The following is a 20678-nucleotide window of genomic DNA, read 5'->3' on the forward strand; positions in this document are numbered from 1 at the left end:
TCTCTGGTGTGAAACTGCAGGTCACACATTCTTGACTGGTGCCTGCATCATAGGGGAATGTGCTCTGTCTGAGCTTCCATTTCCATGCATGTCAGTCACAGAATGGGCAAGCCCCCGTGCTTTCTGGCTATGACAGCAGGATGTGCCCGTAGCTCCTTATTATGGTATCTTGTGACTGAGATGTGAGCCATCATATACGCCCACAGACCTGCTGAGTTTCTCCATGACAAAACGACATAAGCCCGCATTTGAAGAAGAGACATTGCTGCCTTTTGCACAATTTGATAAAAAAGACATGTTATTTCCATTGGGTATCCCTCCCTTCAGGCCCCCAGGGCAGCACAATCAATGGGCCCCGTCCCCCTCCCTTGGACAGAGCCACAAGTCCCTGCCACCAGGGATACCTCGAGTCACCCCTCAATCAGAGGACCCCCGGTTGGTCATAGCCCCATGCCCCACCTGCCTGGAGTGACCCCCACCCTCTCTGCCACCCCAGCAACCCTGAACAGCTCTGCTCCAATAATCCTGTGCCCAGCTCAGCCCCTTCTCTCTGCTCCCAAGCAACCTCCTGCCCAGCTTTGCCCCCAACTCCATGGTTCTGTGCCCAGCTCAGCTCCTTCCCTTCTCTGCATCCCCAGCCCACCTTTGCCCCCCAGCAGTCCTTCCCCCCCACCATTGTCTCCTTTCTCTCAGGTGTCCCTGTCTAGCTCTGCCCCACACCTCCACTCTTTTCCCTTCCCAGCCTCGTTCCTCTGCCACTTCAGCTACTGTTACAGCAGCACTGTTTGAAAGGGCCTGGGACTCAGGCGAGGCTACAACATTGGCTGTGGCAGTGGCTGCCCTTCTGAGCCCTTCCCTTTGCCTGTCTCCCTTGCCCAGAAACGATTCACAACCCCTGCTGTTCCTTCCAAATTGGTCATTCATTTATTGTAATATTAACTTTTTGCATTGGCTGATTTTTTTAAGGGATGGAAATGTGTTCAACTGTGTTTTTTGTCAGAAAAAGGGGTGCATGTTTTGAAGGACTATTATTCACTATGATGCAAAATGATCAGTTCACAGCTTTACCCTCTTCCATAGGTAGGGTGACCTAGGCTGGGGACTCCGCTGCTGTAGGGAGGTGAGAAAAAAGAAAAGAATACACAAGAAAGTAGAGAAATGGGAATTTTGTTTAATTAATTGAATTGCATTGTGAGAAGAGAAGGAGTTTTTCCAGTTACAGTAACACAACACAACCTCTTAAAAACCACAACAGCTGATCTGAGACTTCTGGGTGCTCACAGTACCTTATGTGTTATGGGCAGGATAAGGAAAAAGAAAAGAGATTCTGCCTTGGTCTATAGAAAACCTTTTCAGGGCCTACTGCCATCCCAGTCCCCACAGACTCAAGGGAGGTTATGCTTTTCTGAAGAACTCATTTTGCAGAAGCAGAAGTAGTAATTGGTCATACAAATAACACGTGTGTGCTGCTCAAGCATTAAATGAATCCTATGCTAATAAGCACAGCATTTGATCCTACAACACTACCTTATTCCATGAGTCAGGAAATCAAGTCAATTATGAATTAATAAATGTAAAGTTTTTCTTTCAGGATAAAAATGTGAATAGTATTGTTAGTATAATTCATTCAGATTCACAGGAGTACAATAATTCAATTTCTGTAGCTTGATATTATTGACACTGACTTTACCTACAGAAACATCCTTATTTGCTGATTTGACATCTATCAAAGTATATTATCCAGAAACAAGCACCTTTCTCCTAGTTCAGGATAGTAATTGTGCTTCTAGATCATTTTAGTTACAGAAAGTCACTTGCCACACACCTTTACATCTGTCATTTCTTTCAGATCAGTGGATGATTTCTAGCTATTTAACAGAAAAAAATCCCTACTTTTTATCTAGAGCATGATTTGTTTCTTTGTAATTCAGAATTAAGCAAGAGCCAGTGATTATGGTTTAATATTTTAATATCTCCATTGGTCATCAGGGTAAGGATTACAGATCTTTCCTATTTTACAAGAACTAGAATCTTGGCTTTGTACTAAGAGTAGCTAATTTGTGGGGAATAATACCACAAAGCACATATAATTCCTGTATGAGAAGCAAACAGCCCCTCTCAGAACTTTAGTTTGGGTGGTAGAGTTAACTTTGTACTATTTCCTAGTAGTCAAGGGTTATAGACCTTGGTGAGCAAAGCTGAAATCTAGTTTGTGGGAGTGTGTGCTACCTCTGTCTCTTTTAGGTCAGTTTATAATGAGCACGTTGGTACAAATCACTCAGTTTCTTATCCAGTTTGGAGAAGACCCTCTAAAGATTAGTACTGCTTTCTTTTTCTGATGTTATTGCAAAAGGGACATTTTTAATTTACAAAGAAAAACAAAACTTTCTTTCTCTCGAGGTCCATCAAGCTCCACGACGTAAGATTTATTGGGTTTTATTTAACACAGTGTTGTTATTTTCAACAGTAAACATTGACAGATGAAAATGTTCTATTTCACCTTTTCTAGATTGTAAAATGGGGTGATTCAGTGCAAGGTATTGTGCAAAAAATACATTTTATTTCCTCCGAAGAAACACAAACTGAGCAGGGAGAAGAGCTCTTTCTGCCTTGCAGCTGGGCGGGCTCTTTAACTCACCAATCAGAGAGCAGATTGTCTCTATAAATACGAGGCATCTTAGCCCTACTGTACTCGTGTGGAGCGTCTGTAAACTGCTTGTGACAATGTCCGAAACTGCGCCTGCCGTTGCCGTGACAGCTGCTGCTCCTGCAGCTGCTGCTCCAGCTCCAAGGCCTCCTGTTAAAAGAGCGAAGAAAACGGCAGGAGGAGCGAAAGCCCGCAAGGCCGCGGGTCCCAGCGTTACGGAGCTGATCACCAAGGCTGTCTCAGCTTCTAAGGAGCGCAAAGGCGTCTCGTTGGCCGCTCTTAAGAAGGCTCTGGCCGCCGGAGGGTACGATGTGGAGAAGAACAACAGCCGCATCAAGCTGGGGCTCAAGAGCCTGGTGAACAAGGGCACCTTGGTTCACACTAAGGGTATCGGCGCCTCCGGTTCTTTTAAGCTCAGCAAGAAACCAGGCGAGGTCAAGGAAAAGGCGCCAAAGAAGAAGCCAGCGGCAAAGCCTAAGAAACCAGCGGCTAAGAAACCGGCTGGCCCTGCCAAAAAACCCAAAAAGACGGCGGCCGTGAAAAAGAGTCCGAAAAAAGCCAAGAAACCCGCAGCTTCAGCGGCTAAAAAGACGGCCAAGAGTCCGAAAAAGGTGAAAGCCGCCAAGCCTAAGAAGGCAGCTAGGGGCCAGGCTAAAGCCAAAGCGGTGAAGCCTAAGGCCCCTAAGCCCAAACCCACGAAACCCAAGACCGTGAAGGTGAAGAAGACTGCGCCTAAGAAGAAGTGAAATGCCTTGAGGCACCAAAAAACCCAACGGCTCTTTTAAGAGCCACCCACCCCTTCCCAAAAAGAGCTGACACACCGGATTCTTGAAGTGCCAGGTGTGCGCTTAACTCATGGTAAAAGACCAAACAAACTGACGCAATACTTAAGAAAGAATTTGAAACACCCCTGGAAATCTTTATTTTTCCCATCGTAGTTAGAAGTCCAGGTGCGGGGGGTATTTCCAATCTGTTTTTTTAGAGTAACGATCTGGAAGATAGTTGAAAACACCGGGGGTCCAGATACGTAGTCTATAAATCTTGCTGTTCAAGGGTAGTGAGCTCTGGATGGCCTTTGCGTAACGGAAAGGAGGAGTTTGTGTAGGGGAGGGTAGTTACAACCTTTATTCCTATAACAGCTTCAGTGTCTCGGACTGAAGAGGGTGTTAGGAAACTCTGACGATAGCTGTTCATTTTCTACTTTGATTGAGAGTGGATTTAAACTAGTTTTAGTTTAAAAATCCCACTCTGGGCAAGGATTGGCCACTAATAAAGTTCTTCTTTTTTTCTTAAGGGGGATTCAGTTTTGCGTAGATTTTCCTCTACGGGGATTAGGACATTTTAAGAAAACCGCCTTAATGCAACCCCTAAATGGCGCTTGTAATTGTTTTCGAAGACCAGTTTCGGACGGATAAAATACTTTGCAATCGCATGTTTTTGTTATAGTGTCTCGCTTTTCTTCCTTAATTTTCCTGGCCGCACATCGTGATTTGGGCTCTGGCATATATCCACTTAGTAAAAGAACAGTGCTTTAAAAAAAAATCGAGCCTACCTTCATACTACTGCACCTCGCTGCGGAAAGTTAAACAATCGATGATTGGCTGTTTAAACACTAACAATTTTTCAGCCTATGGTGATGTGAATCGAACACTAACCAATAGAGTGCCTAATAGGACTGCTCTTAACTCTCTCCGCCAATCAAAAAGTGAAATGGAAACACCTAATTTGCATAAGACTTCTATAAATAGAGGGGATCTCCCTGTTTTGTGTTATTCCTAGCATTGTAGGAATTGAAGCTGGCTACGCTGGGCGCTTTAGTTTAGCGTTACTTTCATAAGAATGCCTGAACCAGCAAAATCTGCTCCCGCTCCTAAGAAGGGCTCTAAAAAAGCTGTGACCAACAAGACTCAGAAGAAGGGCGATAAGAAGCGCAGAAGAAGTAGGAAGGAGAGCTACTCTATCTACGTGTACAAAGTACTGAAGCAAGTTCACCCGGACACTGGCATTTCTTCTAAGGCTATGGGCATCATGAACTCCTTTGTAAATGACATCTTTGAGCGGATTGCAGGGGAAGCGTCTCGTCTGGCTCATTACAACAAGCGCTCGACCATCACTTCCCGCGAGATCCAGACCGCTGTGCGTCTTCTTCTCCCGGGGGAGCTCGCCAAGCACGCTGTGTCTGAGGGCACTAAAGCCGTCACTAAGTACACAAGCTCGAAATAGACAAGTCGGCTGTAAGTTGCGCTCGTGACCCCAAAGGCTCTTTTCAGAGCCACTTACCTTCTCCGTTGAAAGAGCTGTGATCGTGTTAGTATCTGCAACGATGTGCTTCCTCAAAGTTAATTATGGAAGTGTTTGCAAACTCTTTTGAGTGTAAATTTAGTGGCTCTGAAAAGAGCCTTTGGAGTAGTTTTGTAAGTTACAGGATGGTAGCCTTAAGCCCTCTCACCACGGATGCGCCGAGCTAATTGGATGTCTTTAGGCATGATAGTAACTCTCTTAGCATGAATAGCACACAGATTGGTGTCCTCAAAAAGCCCAACCAAATAAGCCTCACTAGCCTCCTGCAGGGCCATAACGGCCGAGCTCTGGAAGCGCAAATCAGTCTTGAAGTCCTGGGCGATTTCACGTACCAGGCGCTGGAAAGGCAGTTTACGGATGAGCAGCTCAGTAGATTTCTGATAGCGACGAATTTCTCTTAAGGCGACTGTGCCAGGGCGATAACGATGCGGCTTTTTCACTCCCCCGGTGGCAGGCGCGCTCTTCCGAGCAGCCTTCGTCGCCAGTTGCTTACGGGGAGCTTTGCCACCAGTGGATTTACGGGCGGTCTGCTTAGTTCTGGCCATTTTAGCCTAAAAAAAACTACACTTAAACACGAAATCTAAGATACCGATTCAAACAAGAAGCAAAACCGAGAGCTAGCTCTATTTATAAGCAAAGTCTCCTTTCTGATTGGCTGATGGGAGCTAGCCATATGTCATTGGTTAATTTGAAAACTTGAAAAGCCCGCCCTGAAAGATTGAAACTCGATCTTCCCGCCTCACCAGCTCCCAATTAGAGTTTAAGGCTTTCCCGCACGTGACCGCACCACAGATCAATTCTCTGAAACTCCTCTTGTTGAAACTTCAAGATACAGAGCCCACCTCTCCTTCCCTACCACCTTAGCTGTTTGTTCTGAGAAGGCTTCCTGTCTCACTACTTCTTTCAAAATGGCCGTTCCCACTTCCTATTTCTCGTTCAGCTGGACAATGATAAAGAGCACTCATGCCTAGATACCGAGAAGGGTAATAGGGAGACTTTTATCAATGCCTTCTGTGGTTTAGTTAAAATAGTTAACTGTGTTTATGTTCCAGTTTGTGTTTATTTAGAGTGTAGAAAAAGTCTTTTCAGGTCTATATCCTCTTTTCATATCGAGAGCACTCTGCTCTCTGTTTTCCTTTCACCCTGTTTGAAACCTTCATTTAATATATGAGAGAGGGAAGTTGGAATGCTTAAACAAGTAATCACTTGAGTTTCAATGCTCACCTAGTACAATGGTTCTCAAACTTTGGCCACAGCCCTGCCCCCTACTATGAGAGTGGGAGAGTGGGGGCAGAGTTGAGAGGGGACAAGACCTGATCCTGCAGCCCAGCTGCAAGATCATCACCAACTACAGATGGTACTTTGAGAACCACTGACCTAGCACAAAAATCAAGTTTCTATTTTATAGCCTAATTGATTTCTGTTCACAATAATCTACCTGGTTTAATAAATGACCATAATGAATGGGAAAACAAGATGACCATCATTAGAAACTCCACTCACACATATCCTTTCCATTTCTTTTTTGCACCTAGGGAACAAAGGAATACTCCATCCCCACCTGGGACTTGCAGAGGGTAGAGACTGTTTAGTAGGTATGAATAGTCTTTAGAAGGAAATAAGTACCAGGGGTAGCCAAGTTAGTCTGTACCTTCAAAAACAACAAGAAGTCCTGTGGCATCTTATAGACTTACAAATATTTTGGAGCATAAGCTTTTGTGGACAAAGACCTGCTTTGAAGCTTATGCTCCAAAATATCTGTTAGTCTATAAGGTGCCACAGGACTTGTTGTTGTTTTAGAACATGGTTTCCCAAACTGGGGGGAGTGCCAAAATGTCACGGGAGAGGCATGAGAAGACCCATTCCCCCTACCTGAACAGAGATCCAGCCTTTGCTTCTGGCTCTCAGCTCCTGCCATTTTAAGTGGGTGCCCTGGTGCAGCTGCTATAAAAAGCAGGCAGGCAGCAAAAACCCATGTGGAGCTAGCTGCCTTCTGCAAGTGAGAGTGAGTATGGGGGGTGAGGGTGAGGGTGAGGGTGAGAGTGAGGAGGATGGGGTTAGATGGGGGCAGGGGAGGGGCTTGGGTGGGTGGCTCCCAGGGCTTTCAGGGCTCAGGCAGATGCCCAGCTTGTGGGTCTCATGGGGCTCAGGCGGCTGGGCCCAGCAGTGTAGGGCTTGAGCTGGTGGGTGGGTGGGTGGCTGGTCCTGGCAGCGCAGAGCTCAGATGATTGGCCCTGGCAGCATAGGGCTCAGGTGGCTTGGGATTGCAGGTGGGCAGCTGGCCCTGGCAATGTGGGGCTTAGACAGGCAGCTGGGTTGCGTGGCCGGTGGGCAGGCAACTAGTTCTAGCAGCGTGGGGCTCAGGCAGCTGGCAGGCGGGTGGATGGCTAGCCCCAGCGGATGGCGGACAAGCAGGTGGCTGGCCCCAGTGACATGGGGCTCAGATGGGCAGCTCTGGCAGTGCAGGTCTCAGGCAGGCGGGTGGCTGGCATGGGGATCAGGCAACCGGCCAGCTGGGGCTGCACCAGGCAACCACAAGGGGCCAAGAAAAAATTATTTGTGCTTATTTTTAATTTTAGACAACATTTTTATATGAAGCTTTTGTGTTTATCTTAAATTACAAACTTATTTTTTTTGTTACAAGGCAGTGATGGTAAAGAAGAAGTGAGGGGGCATGAGGGTTTCTCAAAAATCAAAAGGGGGTGATGCTGAAAGCTTAGGAACCACTGATTTAGAAGGAAACAGGAGGAAGAGTTATTAACTCATCTGTTAACAGGGCTTTTCAAATTAATCAATGTGTCAAATCACAGCCCCACTAGACAGGAAAAGTTTTTTGATTTCTAACTCAGACACAGTATCTCCATTCTCCTCAATCAGGATCCCCCTCCACACGCAAAAGTAGTTGTTCAAGAAACAGTCATAACTAAACTTTTTAGCCTGGACACAAAAGCCCTTGTCTAGCCTTTCCAAGAAATATAGTTTGTTAGGCCTGCCCAAACAGAATAGGTCTGAGAGCCCAAAGCCTATCTCGCGTCCATAGAAAGTGTTCAGAACCATTTATCTGCTATTAAAATAATTTATAACATTTATTTAAATCTATTCTCTGAATATGGTACAACTTCAAAATTAAGTGCTCTATATAACAGAGAGGAATTGAATTAGATTTTCTGTGAGTCTTCTGAGCTTCTTATCAGATAAAGTTTAATTTTCTGCCTCAGACTTGGGGATACATCTCTAACTAGAGAACAGACAGCTGTTTCAGATAGTTAACAGAGAGAAAGCCGTGCTAGTCTATATAATATCAAAACAAAAAAGCAGTAAAGTAGCACTTTAAGGACTAACAAAATAATTTATTAGGTGAGCTTTCCTGGGACAGACCCACTTCTTCAGACCACACTTGGCTTAATCTAATTCTTGACTCTCCTCCCCGCCCCTCTCTGATTTGCTCACCTTCGTAATTTGTTTCTGATTTGTCAATCTCGTTTACTGTTTTTGGTTCTCTATGCTTTAAATAGTGAGTCTCTTCTGGTCTGAAGAAGTGGGTGTGTCCCACAAAAGCTCACCTAATAATTTATTTTGTTAGTCTTTAAAGTGCTACTTTACTGCTTTTTTGTTCTGTTTTAGATAGTCACTTTCATATAACCCTGCTCAGATGAATGGCCTCTAATTGATTACTGGTAAAGAATAACAAAAATGGGAATTATCACATAAAAATAAACAGCTTAATGTGTGAGGGGAAACAAATTTTCCCACAATTTTTGGGAAAAAAAAACCTTTCTAAAAGTGGCAGTTTTTATTATGAAAATTTGGGGAGGCTCTGAAAAAGACTTTCTATTGTTTTGGTGTATCTGAGGGAAGGACAACGTACGCTCAATAAAAATCACAGCTTCATGGTTCACATTCTCTGAGTTCTTTCCAGAGAAGAGAGACTCCCACCGCGATCCAAGCTTTGAAACGTCCTCAGGTTACGTATTCCAACTCCTTACCATAGTCAGAGTAGCTTACACTGTAAACAACCTTGCAATATGTAAATAACGACCTGATTGAAAACTATCAGGCAAACATGGGCGGGGTCTAGTTTCTGTTCTGCTCCACTAGCCTCTGCGTTAAAGATGATTCAATTAAATTATAAATAGGTTACTAGCCCGGCCGTTCCGCTCCCTACTTTCTGAACATTGCTCTGTATTACACATTGTTCCATGTAGACTTATATTATTACCTTCCAAGATGTGGTATATTATGAAATCCTATCTCCACTAATTATTATTCAACAGAATTCCTGAGTTTTAAAATGTGTCTTTACCGTTTTGCCTTTGGGAGATCTGCTAGTAAAAATCCTTCAGCTTTTGTATTTATCTCGGTTTCAAAGTGCTCCTTGGACTTCTATGGATTCACAGTCTGCGGTAAAATCTGACCAATCAGGTTTCATGACACATCGCCTTTCTTCTGCTCCCCAACATTAGCCGCCATTTGCCTGGACTGTGGGAAGGGGGAACAGAAGAAATATGATGTGTGAATTTCATCATCACAGCAGCCATGGGCTCTGTGCCCTTTGGTGTCTGATGCCCTTCTCGGTATTTCCTTCCATCTTTACTGTATCTCATCCCAAGCTAGTGCAGGGACCTCTCCTATTATCGGCTAATGTAGTCTTGTCTTTTGTTCATTACATTTGTTTACTGGGAGGTGTGGTCCTTTTCTATTACTACTCTTCCTTGCAGTACCTGCTGTAAGTACTCTAGGGATGTGAATGGGTGTACAAATAAACAAGCAGAAACCCCGAATCTTTTTCCACGCCAGGAAGATATATTTATTCATAACTGCCCAGCAGAAATAATATTTATTTTTGAGGAAAAGGCTTCTAAAATACTTAAATGAAAGCAGGAAACAATATAATTTGATTCTGTACACACGGGACAACAAAAAATCAATACACCTTATTGCTAATTATGTTTTACTATAACACATTTTAACTAAGGGTCTGCACAGCTACAGAAAGCATGAATTGCAATGATCATTGAGGATTCTAGGAAACAAGAAAACAGAGAGATAGACACGCACGCACTACACTTAGCCTTTTGGAATGGAGATGCCTCAACTCTATGAAGAAAACAGGCCATTTTTTGTTACCCTCTACTGCCATCTAACGGTCACTATTTTTCAATATGCAGAATTTTAAAGTGCCGTTCATACTTTTAATGACAAACAGCACATAATGCCATAGCAATATAATAACTATGCTTTGTTTATCTTCATAACTCTCACTTTAAGGTTGTTTGTGTTTTGAATGACAGATTATTTTCCCCTCACATTAAGCAAAAAACCCAGTTCTTTTCTGTAGAAACTCAGCTTTTTCATAATACAAGGTACTGTAAAGACAGCAAATGACAACTACTGCTGTAAAAATGTCTAAAATGTAACATATCTATTAACATCACAAATGGGAGGCATAGGTCACATATAATCGTGATATAATATTTGACCTGAACAAGGAAAAATGTTGTTGGAAATATTTTTATTTGCTACACACTCTTCAGACTTTCTTCTGAAAACAAAATTATTAATTTCTCATAGGCTTTCATCACTAAAATATTATAATTTTCCACAAATATTAATTAATACTCAAGAATCTGCCTGTGAGTTGAAGTGACATGATTAATCCTATTTTACTGATAAGGAATCAAATATCACAGATTAAAGAAAAATATTCATCGATTTTGGGTGCCTGATTCCAAATGACTAGGACCTGCTTTTTTCAGTGTATTTAACATAATAAATACAAGTACAACTCCCATTGACTTCAGATGCAGTTCGGAGTTCTTAACACTTCTGCAAATCAGACCAAATGGCTCAATTTGGGTAAAGAAAAATTAAGCCACACACAGTTTATGACAATCTCTAAAATGTTCGGTTTAAATGACTTGCCCAGCATCATATAGGATTTTTATGAGAAAGACAAGGATAGAATCCAGTTCTCCAGTACAAAATTTAACTCTTTTAATCAAAAGGCCTCCCTCTTCCTCTTGGGAGAGGGAGTTAGGAGGGTGGGTGATGGCAAGCCAGTAGCAGGTGGGCCAGGGGCCTCTAACAGGGAGGAGACGGAGAGGGGGAGTGAGGCATCTTCAGCAGGCACTGCCCAGTGCTGGGGAAGCTAGTGCATTGGGCAGGAGCACCACTGTGGCCCAGTGCTTATGAAGCTGGCTGTTTAGGCTGGCTCTGGGGCCAATGTGGTGCTCATGAAGTTAGTAGTTCCACCCAGTGCTTAGAGGACCAGAGGCTCAACCTGCTGCTGGATCTCAGGGTCTTGGAGGTGGGGAGATTGGCATCTCAGCCCAAGCTTGGGGTCAGAGGGGTCAGGCCAGTAGTGGGGCTGGCCTGGTGCTTAGAGGGGTGGGGGTAGTGGCTTGGCCCAGTGCTGGTGTTTGGCAGCTGGTGGCTCAGCACTTGTCGGCTAAGGATGCTTCAGGGTAAGCTAGCCACAGACCGTTCTTGGGGAAGACAGGGGGAGGGTGTTAGAAAGTGCTGGGGTGCAGTCAGGAGCCCAGCAGCTTGGTCCAGATCGGTGATCAGGAAGACAGTGGCCTGGCCCCACACTCAGGAGGATGGTGGGTTGGCTCAGCATTGGAACTGGCCTAGCTTGGCAGGGGAGAGGGGCATCAGGGATGTTGGCTCGGCCCAGTGTGGCTGTGGCTGGCAGGCCAGGGCTCTTCCATTTGCAGGAAGGACCCTTAGCACTCCTCTGTTAAGGGGAAATTTTTCAGGGTGCTGGTGTGTGGATGATAAAGCCATGGGCAGAAATGCAGGGGGAGCAGGTTATCTTTCTCAAAGTTGGGGTTTACCTGGCCTCTTGTACTTTTGCTGAGATTTTAGCGGCACTTGTCTCCATGATCTGTTCCTTGTTTAGCTGCACTTGTTCCTGATCTGGGAACACTTCATCCATGGTCCCACAAAGTCATGAGATCTCCTCCTCAACCTTCTCCTGGCACTGGCCCAGATGGTCATGCATCATATCAGAAGAAGAAAGCTGCATGGAGGTGAGGTGCTCTGCAACTGGAAGGGGCCTATGTGTTTTTCCTTGTGCACTCAGGAGTTTCTTTGGGCAGCATCTGTTGGACTGAGGTTTACTTACTCAGTGAATGAGTGTAACAAATCTGTATTTAAGGAAAACACTCATCATATATCGATCAATTCCTTACAAGTGGGATGCTCATTAGGCTCATCTCATCATTGTTTCCCGCAGTGGACAATACAGCTTTAACTGCCTGCTGTTACACAAACTTATTTATGACTTTTTCTTAGCTTTCATTATCCAACAGATTTGGTCTCTCATTTCCATGTTACTCTCCTCCCTTCTCAGGATAGGTTTAGTGTTCGTTCAAAACAATCTTTTCTAACTCTCTTTTGTTGGTTTATCTTTTCTTTTTCCCACAATTTAAACATGAATTTTGTAATTTCTTACACATGCTGTCATGAATGAACACCTGTAAAGGGTTAAACCCAGAGAGAATGTGTTCTCTGTTGGCAAGCAGCAAGGTGAGCCAACAGGGAGAGGGAGGGAACTTTTGAACTGAAGCAGTTACCTGCTGAGCAGGGGTTTTTCTTTTGTGTGGTCGGAACTGAGAGCCAGAGATGTTTAATCCTGAGCAGGCTTAATGAATCCAGTAAATATTCAGGCCACAACATGCCTGGGGCAGATATGTGAGTAGAAAGGAAATGTTTAGTCAGAATCAATCAGGTTATTTTATTTTATTTTTTTTTATTTTCAGTTTGGCATGGGACTTCTCAGTCTGGCTGAACCCACCCTGTACACTGTAATTTCTAAACTGAATGCCTGGGAAGAAATGGTCTGTGCTTTTTATTTACTATTTTTTAAAGTTGTTCTGTAACACCTAGTAACCAAATATACTTTGCCACTTTATTTGTATACTTTGTCATTTGTTTTGTTAGTATATTACTTTTTTAAGGTAATGATTTGATTCCTGTGTCCTAAAGAAGTGTCTATGTATATCCTGGCCTAAGACTGAAGGTCAGCTATCAGACTGCAACTCAATTTCTTCCTCTTTGTTTTCAAGCTCTCTGGTAAGGGAGGGTAAAGAGTTTGGGTGTTCTCCCACAGGGAGACATCTTAAATGTGCCTTCCAGGATTTTAAAGGGGAGATTTCTCACTTGGGTGGTGGCAGCTATCTCCCAGAGTGAGAGAATCTGTGACCTTGGGAAGCTTTAAGCAGAAACCTATGAAGGAAAGGTATTTTTAAGGTCTCTTATGGGCCCCCACGTTTTACGCTTGGGCTACGTCTATATGTGCACGCTACATCGAAATAGCTTATTTCGATGTAGTGACATCGAAATAAGCTATTTTGATGAATAGCGTCTACACGTCCTCCAGGGCTGGCAAAGCCGACATTCAACGTTGACGTTGGGCAGCACCACGTCGAAATAGGCGCTGCGAGGGAACGTCTACACGCCAAAGTAGCACACATCGAAATAAGGGTGCCAGGAACAGCTGCAGACAGGGTCACAGGGCGGACTCAACAGCAAGCCACTCCCTTAAAGGGCCCCTCCCAGACACACTTGCACTAAACAGCACAAGATCCACAGAGCCAACAACCAGTTGTAGACCCTGTGCATGCAGAATGGATCCCCAGCTGCAGCAGCAGCAGCAGCCAGAAGCCCTGGGCTAAGGGCTGCTGCACACGGTGACCATAGAGCCCCACAGGAGCTGGAGAGAGAGTGTCTCTCAACCCCTCAGCTGATGGCCGCCATGGAGGACCCCGCTATTTCGATGTTGCGGGACGCGGATCGTCTACACATTCCCTACTTCGACGTTGAACGTTGAAGTAGGGCTCTATTCCCATCCCCTCATGGGGTTAGCGACTTCGACGTCTCGCTGCCTAACGTCAAAGTTAACTTCGAAATAGCGCCCAACACGTGTAGCCGTGACGGGCGCTATTTCGAAGTTGACGCCGCTACTTCAAACTAGCGTGCATGTGTAGACGCGGCTTTAGAGTGTCAGAATGGGGATCAGCCTTGATGCATGCCCCATTCTACTTATCCTTACACTGTTGAATGTTACTAGAACAGACTCCTAAAGTTCACAGCAGGCTTCTGTCAGACTTAAATATGCCCTCAGTCCCATCTGTGTATACCAACTTTGAGGAGCAGTGGGCACTGTAAGGAGCTCTCTGCCCAGTGTCCCTATCCAGATCCCTGATTATTATGCTCAGACCTGCACTCCCAAACCTATTTTTTTCATTAGATGTCCCAGTAAATCAATTGAAACCTCATTTAAAAGGCTAATCTACCTTTTCTAAAGGGGAGGCCTTTAATTTTGTGCAGATCTGGGTCCACCACACCAGTACTTTCAAACACTGCATTCCTTTCAATTGGCCTAAGTCTCAGAGGGGTAACCATGTTAGTCTGTATCTGGAAAAGCAACAAGAGTCCTGTGGCACCTTATAGACTAACAGATTTTTGGAGTTTAAGCTTTGTGGACAAAGACCCACTTTGTCAGATGCATGCATAGGTCTTTGCCCACAATAGCTTCTGCTCCAAAAAAATCTATTGGTCTATAACGTGCAACAGGACTTCCAACTGGCATCACGCAATATCTTTCCTGCCACCCATTTGTTTTTTTTTTGTTTGTTACGAGGAATATACTGGCACATGTTTAGAGAGTGTCAGGTTCCAGCTACTTTTTCCAGATCCTCCAGAATCTCTTATTGAGAGTCTGGCTTTACTTTTTCCCACACCTACCAGTCTGGGCACACCACATCCATGGCCCTGCAGCCACAGGTCCTCCCTTTACACACACCTTCCTGGCATTGGTCAAGATGGCCATTCATATCTTCAGGAGGAGGTAGCGGGATGGGAAGGTACAATGCAACTTCCAGGACTGCTTCCTGTTCCTTATCTGCTCATGTCTCTGGGAAGAATTCCTCTCAGTGGTGTCCACTGACCTCCTAAGCTCTTTTGAAGAATTTGTATGCCTTTTCTCATGTCTACTTAATATAAGCTATTCCTGGCTGAAATAAATTTACTCTACATTCTCGGTGGCTATATGGGGTTAATTAATTTTGTACATAATTCTGTATTCCAAGTTTTCAGAGGTTTGCAGCTCAGTGGCTTTGACATTCTGAAAAAGATATGAGACACTGTCCGTCACTCTGAACGCTGAGTTAACAAAGATTTTGAGATGGTGAATAACCATATAACATATTATTGTAACCTGAATGGTAACTGGAATGACGCCTTACTTAGTGGCTGAATTCTAGCTGCACAGGCGTGTGTCCCTCTTCTGTCAAAGCTTCAGGATTGGAAACTTGAAACTGTTCAGCACGGAGATCTTGCATAGCTATTGTCTAGCAGAACGTGATGGCCCCTTGGCAGCAAATATGCTATTGTAAGGATGGCAGAGGAGCAGGTGGGTCTCCTTGGTCTGTGGGGAGAGAAGATCTCAAAGGGAATCACAGAATAAAAACATTAATGCAGAATCCTGTTCTCTTCAGTACTAGGGACATACTGGCAGGCAGGCAAGGAAGGCTGTTGCTGCTGGGAGAGTGGGGGAATAGAATCATGCTATGCTGTGTAGGACCAGAAGGTGAGGATGCTGACTTTTGAGTGACCTTCTCCTTCCTCTGGCACACAGTTGTCTGCTGAGCTGGGGAATGGGGTCAGGTGGGACACTAATGCTATGTATACAGTACAGTGTTATATCAAAACAAGATATTTTGAAACAGCTATTTCAAAATAACACAGCTACACACAAGAGTGCATATCAAAATAGCACCCACCTATTTTGAAATAGCATTTCCAGGCCCATAGCGCTATTTCAAAATAGTGCCGTTGAGTGCCATTATGGCTTATTTTGAAATAGCACAATTCCATGTCTTAATAGTGCCTATTTAGAAATCACTATTTTGAAATAGGCATTATTCCTCCTGCAGTGAGATTTACTGATTTCAATATAACGCACTGGCTATTTTGAATTTAAAATTTTGTTAGTGTAGATACTCACAAAGTTATTTCAAAATAACTCTGTACTATAGACATAGCTCAACTGTCTATGCACAGATAGGCAACTGCAGGGGGGAGGGATCTAGGGAGGGCCACCAGGCAGGAAAAACAGGGAGGGGGCATGAGACGGCACCTCATTTGGCAATTACAATTTTGATGGAGACTGAAGGCAGCAGTACTATTCTGGAGCACTACTGCAAGTCACTTCCCCACCTGCTTCTGCCACAGGACTGTTTGCTTCTGTCTGAACTTAAAGGAACAAAGTGACAGCATTCTCACTCTCCCACAGCACACGCACTCCCTGACACTCACTCACTCTCTCTGTATCTCAGACACATCCACACTATCTCAACACATTCCCACATATACACATCTGTGGGTTTCTTGTGTCAGTGTACCAAATACTACTTTAAAAAGTGATTTAAAAATGCGTTACTTTGGGGGCACACACAGCACTGATCAGAGGGTTTATTTAAGGTGCAAACAATGCCCGCTCCTCTTATTACAGCAGCTCACGTTATTGTGGCTCAGTGGTAACATGCTACATCAAGGAATCCCCAGCTGAATATTCTTCCCCCATTGTCCCCAACCTCTCTTACAGTCTGGTTTTCATAAGGAGCTCACAGGAATAAGGAGATTTCGATGGTGGTGGGGTCCTTTCGAAAAGGACCCCCCTTTTAGATGAGCCACATGGGAGCAAAATGCGACAATTTCTAAGTGCTGTGGCTGGCAGCATGCTAATGAGGCTCTGAATATTCATTTCAATGCCTCACTAGTATTCTTCAATTTGGCCATTAGCATGGCCATTTTGAAGTTTTTCCGTAAGTGTAGACATAGCCTAAAAGTGGTAAATAACCGGCCCTTTTTAATCTTGGGGATTCATTAGATGACATCAATTATTGTTTCTAACAGCAGCAAAGTGTACAGAGGAAAGAAAGCAAAAACCATGATCGCACTTCTTAAATAATCAGGGGTAATTATGGATCATTAACATTTCCTTATTATTGTTTACACCCTGGTCAATTACTATGATATGCCATAAAACAATGAGAAGTCCTTTGGCACCTTAGAGACCAACAGATTTATTGGAGCATAAGCTTTCATGGGTAAAGACCCATTTTGTCAGGTACATGTAGTGGAAATTTCAGAGGCAAATATAAATATACAAGCACATGAAAAGAAGGAAGTACCAATCGATGAAGACCAGCGTTAAGGAAGTCAATTCAGTCAGGGAGGATGGGGCCATCTTCCAGCAGCTGATGTGGAGGTCTGAACCCCACAGGAGGAGAAACTGTTTATGTAGCTGGTCAGCCACTCCCAGTCTCTCTTCAGTCCTAACGGATGGTGTCAAATTTGCAAATTCATTGTAGCTTTATAGTTTCTCTTTCAAGTCTGTTTTTGAAGTTCTTGTTGTTGAAGAATGGCTAACTTTTAAATCTGCTACTGAGTGTCCAGAGAGACTGAAATGTTCTCTTACAGGTTTTTGTATGTTACCACTCCCACGATCTGATTTGTGTCCATTTATTTATTAGATATGCCTTAACTTATCCAGATTCATCATTTTCAATAACAAATCAGCCTCTTCCTGGTTGTTTAGGATCTGATTGGGGCCTACTTTTCACCAGATTACATCCAGATTATCATGAGCAATTTCTAGCTAGTTGTGAAATGGAAAAAGTATACAGTTTACTGACTTTTATTATGAATAATTCAGGTGCATAATTCAGACTGTTTGTGAACCTGTAATTGATTAGTTATTACAGTATTAGATCTTAGTTAATTTTCAAAGTAATGTACAGGTCTCATTACCTTTTAAAAAAGAGTCCCCAAAACACTTAATCATGTTCTATTAGTGCTAAAAATAAATTAAAAAGTATTTTAAGTGCAGTTCACAATGCACTACAAATATGAAAATAAGTCAAAAGCTAAACACTAATTGTCCAGTTTACCAAAAGCAATTTTATATATTTAATGCAAATTGAAGAAAAAAATAATGGATTAAAACCATCTTGATCTGTAACGTCCCCTGTGTATCTGCAGGTTTTTACAGCAATAGCTTTTGACTAGCAAAATGTGTTAGTAATTAATGATGTAAAGCCCCCTACTGTTTATTGCTTTTGAGAATATAACTATTACACTAGGAATTACTTTTTGTTTTGCATGTAATGATCATAAATTATACATAGGAATAATTCAAATAACAAAAGGTATTTTAAACTTAAAAGGAACTTACATTATATTGAAATATCTAGAAAAATACAGTATGACTACTGCATATCTTTATTGTGTTTACGAGGTACAACACTTGACTAAGGGAAACAATTTCTTCTCATATTCAAAACCCTCAGGAAGTAACACAAGCCTAGTGCCTCCTTTGGAAAATTAATTGAACAGAAAAGATTGGTTAAATTACTGCCTTTCTACCATGATTTGAAGGAAAATAAAGAGTTAACTGTACCCTTGGAGATAAAATGACAACTTTTGGAGGGAGTCTTTAACTCATAGTTAGCTTTTCCAATGGGAAGCCTTGCTAAATAAAAACACCCTTTCCCTTTCCCCCGGTTGTACAAAGAAATATCCGGTGGCAGTCGTGAAAAAACAAAGCACATTTTTAACTCACGAGGGCGGCAGCTCACACCCCTGAACGCAGAAAAGTCCTTCCCGTGCCGGTTCCGTAACGAACCAATCACAGAATAACTTGGTGTAAGAGCAACAGGCGACAGCTGTGCTCCCCTTCCCATCCTCCCTTTTTATTTAAAAAAAAAAAAAGGAAACAAATTCCTTTTTTCTTGTCGGAAATAGCGCTTTGTACTGCTCCGGCTGTCTCAGCCTTCAGCTAAATGCCTTCTGCTGAAAAGCTGAAGGCGACAGGACGCTCCCAAACTCGGGCCGCACTGTGACCGAGCTGATAACCAAGGCGGTGTCCGCTCCCAAGGAGCTCTGGTCGCCAGTGGCTATGAACTGTCGCGTAAAGTCTGGTGAGCGAGGACATCTTGGTGCAGAACAGAACACCCGAGTCTCTCTTTCAAAATCAACGGGAAACAGTTCTCTGTCCGCATCCCAACAACTACAGAGCCTGCGCAACCTCCCAGAAGTCTGAGGGCGGAAAAACAGCGCGAAAAAGCCAGCAGCCCGGAAATGGCTAGAACTGTCAAGTGTAACAAGCCACAGCGCGGATCAAGGCTCAGAAGAAGTTAAGGGAAGGCGAAAACAAAGAACTGAAATTAGGGTTGTCATGCAAATAAACCCAACGCCGCCCACCTCTTTCCCAAAGAGCTGAACGGGTTCGTTTAGCAAAAACATAATGGGGCTTCTTAGGGAGAGAAACTCCCCTTTCTCCTTGCCGTTTAAAATTCACAGGGCAGGACCAAGAAAAACCATCTGTGGCTCGTGGGCAGTGAGTGTGAATCCACCCCCCAGCAAAGGGTGTTGTGTCATTCGCACCGCAGAACGAGCAACTTTGCTAGAAAGCAAATAAATACATTTCCGATCATTTGTAGTTTTCATTTTGAGGGGTGGAGGACTCATTGGACTAAAGAAAGTAGTTAGAAATGACCCGGCCACCCCTTTAATAGGTTGTTGTACACCCTTCCCTTGACTCTTACAAAAAGTGCATGTGGTCTCTGCCTCAATGTTGAACGTAGAAAGACAAGTGGGTAAATGAATTAGTGATTTTCTATAAACAAGATCCTTCCCTGATCTAGTTGTAGAGGGGTTTGAAGACCTTGTCTCCTGTGGAGTAAGTAGTCCTTAAAACTTTCCTAGGGGCTTAGTCTTTCCGAGGCAAGTGAGCATTAGATAAACGCTGTTTTGCCGTTCCAGAGCAGAAGACATGAGGGTTAACAGCCTTTTTTTGATATTGGTAGGTGGCTCTGAAAAGAGCCGTTGGATTTCTTTAAGTGGATGCTACAGGCTGCTTTACTTGCTCTTCACCTTGTGACTCTCAGTTTTCTTAGGCAGCAGCACAGCTTGGATGTTGGGCAGGACACCGCCTTGAGCAATTGTTACTTTCCCCAGCAATTTGTTGAGCTCTTCGTCGTTGCGGATGGCGAGCTGCAGGTGGCGGGGAATGATTCTAGTTTTCTTGTTGTCCCGAGCAGCGTTGCCAGCGAGCTCCAGAATTTCAGCAGTCAAATACTCCAGCACTGCGGCCATGTAGACTGGGGCACCAGCCCCAACTCGTTCAGCATAATTACCTTTGCGGAGCAATCGGTGCACACGGCCGACTGGGAACTGCAGCCCAGCCCGCGAGGAGCGAGACTTTGCCTTAGCCCGCACTTTACCGCCTTGTTTTCCTCTGCCTGACATCGTTAGCAACGTTCTAAAAACACTTCCTAGCAAAAACTTAGGAGTGATGATATTTCTCGGTTCACACTTTTATCCCGTCCATTAGCAGAACAAAACGCTCGTTGATAGGCTGAAATTCACTTAATCATTAGTCAGCCAATAGCGACGAGGATCTTAATTTGACCAATAGTAGGAGGCTGTATTCAGGCGGAGCGCTCTTCTTCTGCCTCATACCCAATAATATGTTAGCAAGGCGAGTCTGTTTGCATAAAAAAATGTAACATTACGCTCTCAGCTGCGATTCGCGTAGGTAGGCTGAATGACGCTAGTAACGTACTCAAGAAGATGGTGAAATAGAAGCAGTCAAAATATCTGAGCCAGCGAAATTTGCTCGCTAAGGCAGCTGTAACTAAGGTTAAAAAAGGATAAGTGT

General features: G+C 43.8%; 4 protein-coding genes across 5 annotated transcripts; 2 read left to right on the forward strand and 2 right to left on the reverse strand.

Moving 5' to 3' along the window:
• Nucleotides 1–2715: 2715 nt before the first annotated feature.
• On the forward strand, nt 2716–3408 carry LOC142021727 (histone H1.11L-like). Its single transcript, XM_075010856.1, has one exon. It carries the CDS (start codon nt 2725–2727, stop codon nt 3391–3393), a length of 669 nt encoding a protein of 222 aa, XP_074866957.1. The 5' UTR covers nt 2716–2724; the 3' UTR covers nt 3394–3408.
• Nucleotides 3409–4486: 1078 nt separating this feature from the next.
• LOC142021739 (histone H2B 5-like) lies at nt 4487–13771 on the forward strand. 2 transcript variants are annotated; one of them, XR_012647764.1, is made up of 3 exons: nt 4487–4881; nt 6484–6543; nt 11850–13771. XR_012647764.1 is itself a non-coding variant. In XM_075010882.1 (2 exons), exon 1 carries the CDS (start codon nt 4487–4489, stop codon nt 4868–4870), a length of 384 nt encoding a protein of 127 aa, XP_074866983.1. In that variant the 3' UTR covers nt 4871–4881; nt 11850–13771. The 2 variants fall into 2 exon arrangements, 1 of the variants encoding a protein (XP_074866983.1); XM_075010882.1 differs by lacking the exon at nt 6484–6543.
• On the reverse strand, nt 4867–6948 carry LOC142021732 (histone H3). The gene has a single exon (XM_075010869.1). The coding sequence runs from the start codon at nt 5491–5493 to the stop codon at nt 5083–5085; it is 411 nt and encodes a 136-aa protein (XP_074866970.1). The 5' UTR covers nt 5494–6948; the 3' UTR covers nt 4867–5082.
• Nucleotides 13772–17035: 3264 nt separating the features above from the next.
• LOC142007326 (histone H2A.J-like) lies at nt 17036–20281 on the reverse strand. The gene has a single exon (XM_074983938.1). It carries the CDS (start codon nt 20264–20266, stop codon nt 19877–19879), a length of 390 nt encoding a protein of 129 aa, XP_074840039.1. The 5' UTR covers nt 20267–20281; the 3' UTR covers nt 17036–19876.
• Nucleotides 20282–20678: the final 397 nt, after the last annotated feature.

This window comes from Carettochelys insculpta, chromosome 1 (genome assembly GCF_033958435.1).
Source record: "Carettochelys insculpta isolate YL-2023 chromosome 1, ASM3395843v1, whole genome shotgun sequence".
Taxonomy (NCBI): Eukaryota; Metazoa; Chordata; order Testudines; family Carettochelyidae; genus Carettochelys; species Carettochelys insculpta.

Excerpts from the sequence above, each read along its gene's own strand:
- LOC142021727 (XM_075010856.1), top strand. The coding sequence starts at position 2,725 with ATGTCCGAAACTGCGCCTGCCGTTGCCGTGACAGCTGCTGCTCCTGCA.
- LOC142021739 (XM_075010882.1), top strand. The coding sequence starts at position 4,487 with ATGCCTGAACCAGCAAAATCTGCTCCCGCTCCTAAGAAGGGCTCTAAA.
- LOC142021732 (XM_075010869.1), bottom strand. The coding sequence starts at position 5,493 with ATGGCCAGAACTAAGCAGACCGCCCGTAAATCCACTGGTGGCAAAGCT.
- LOC142007326 (XM_074983938.1), bottom strand. The coding sequence starts at position 20,266 with ATGTCAGGCAGAGGAAAACAAGGCGGTAAAGTGCGGGCTAAGGCAAAG.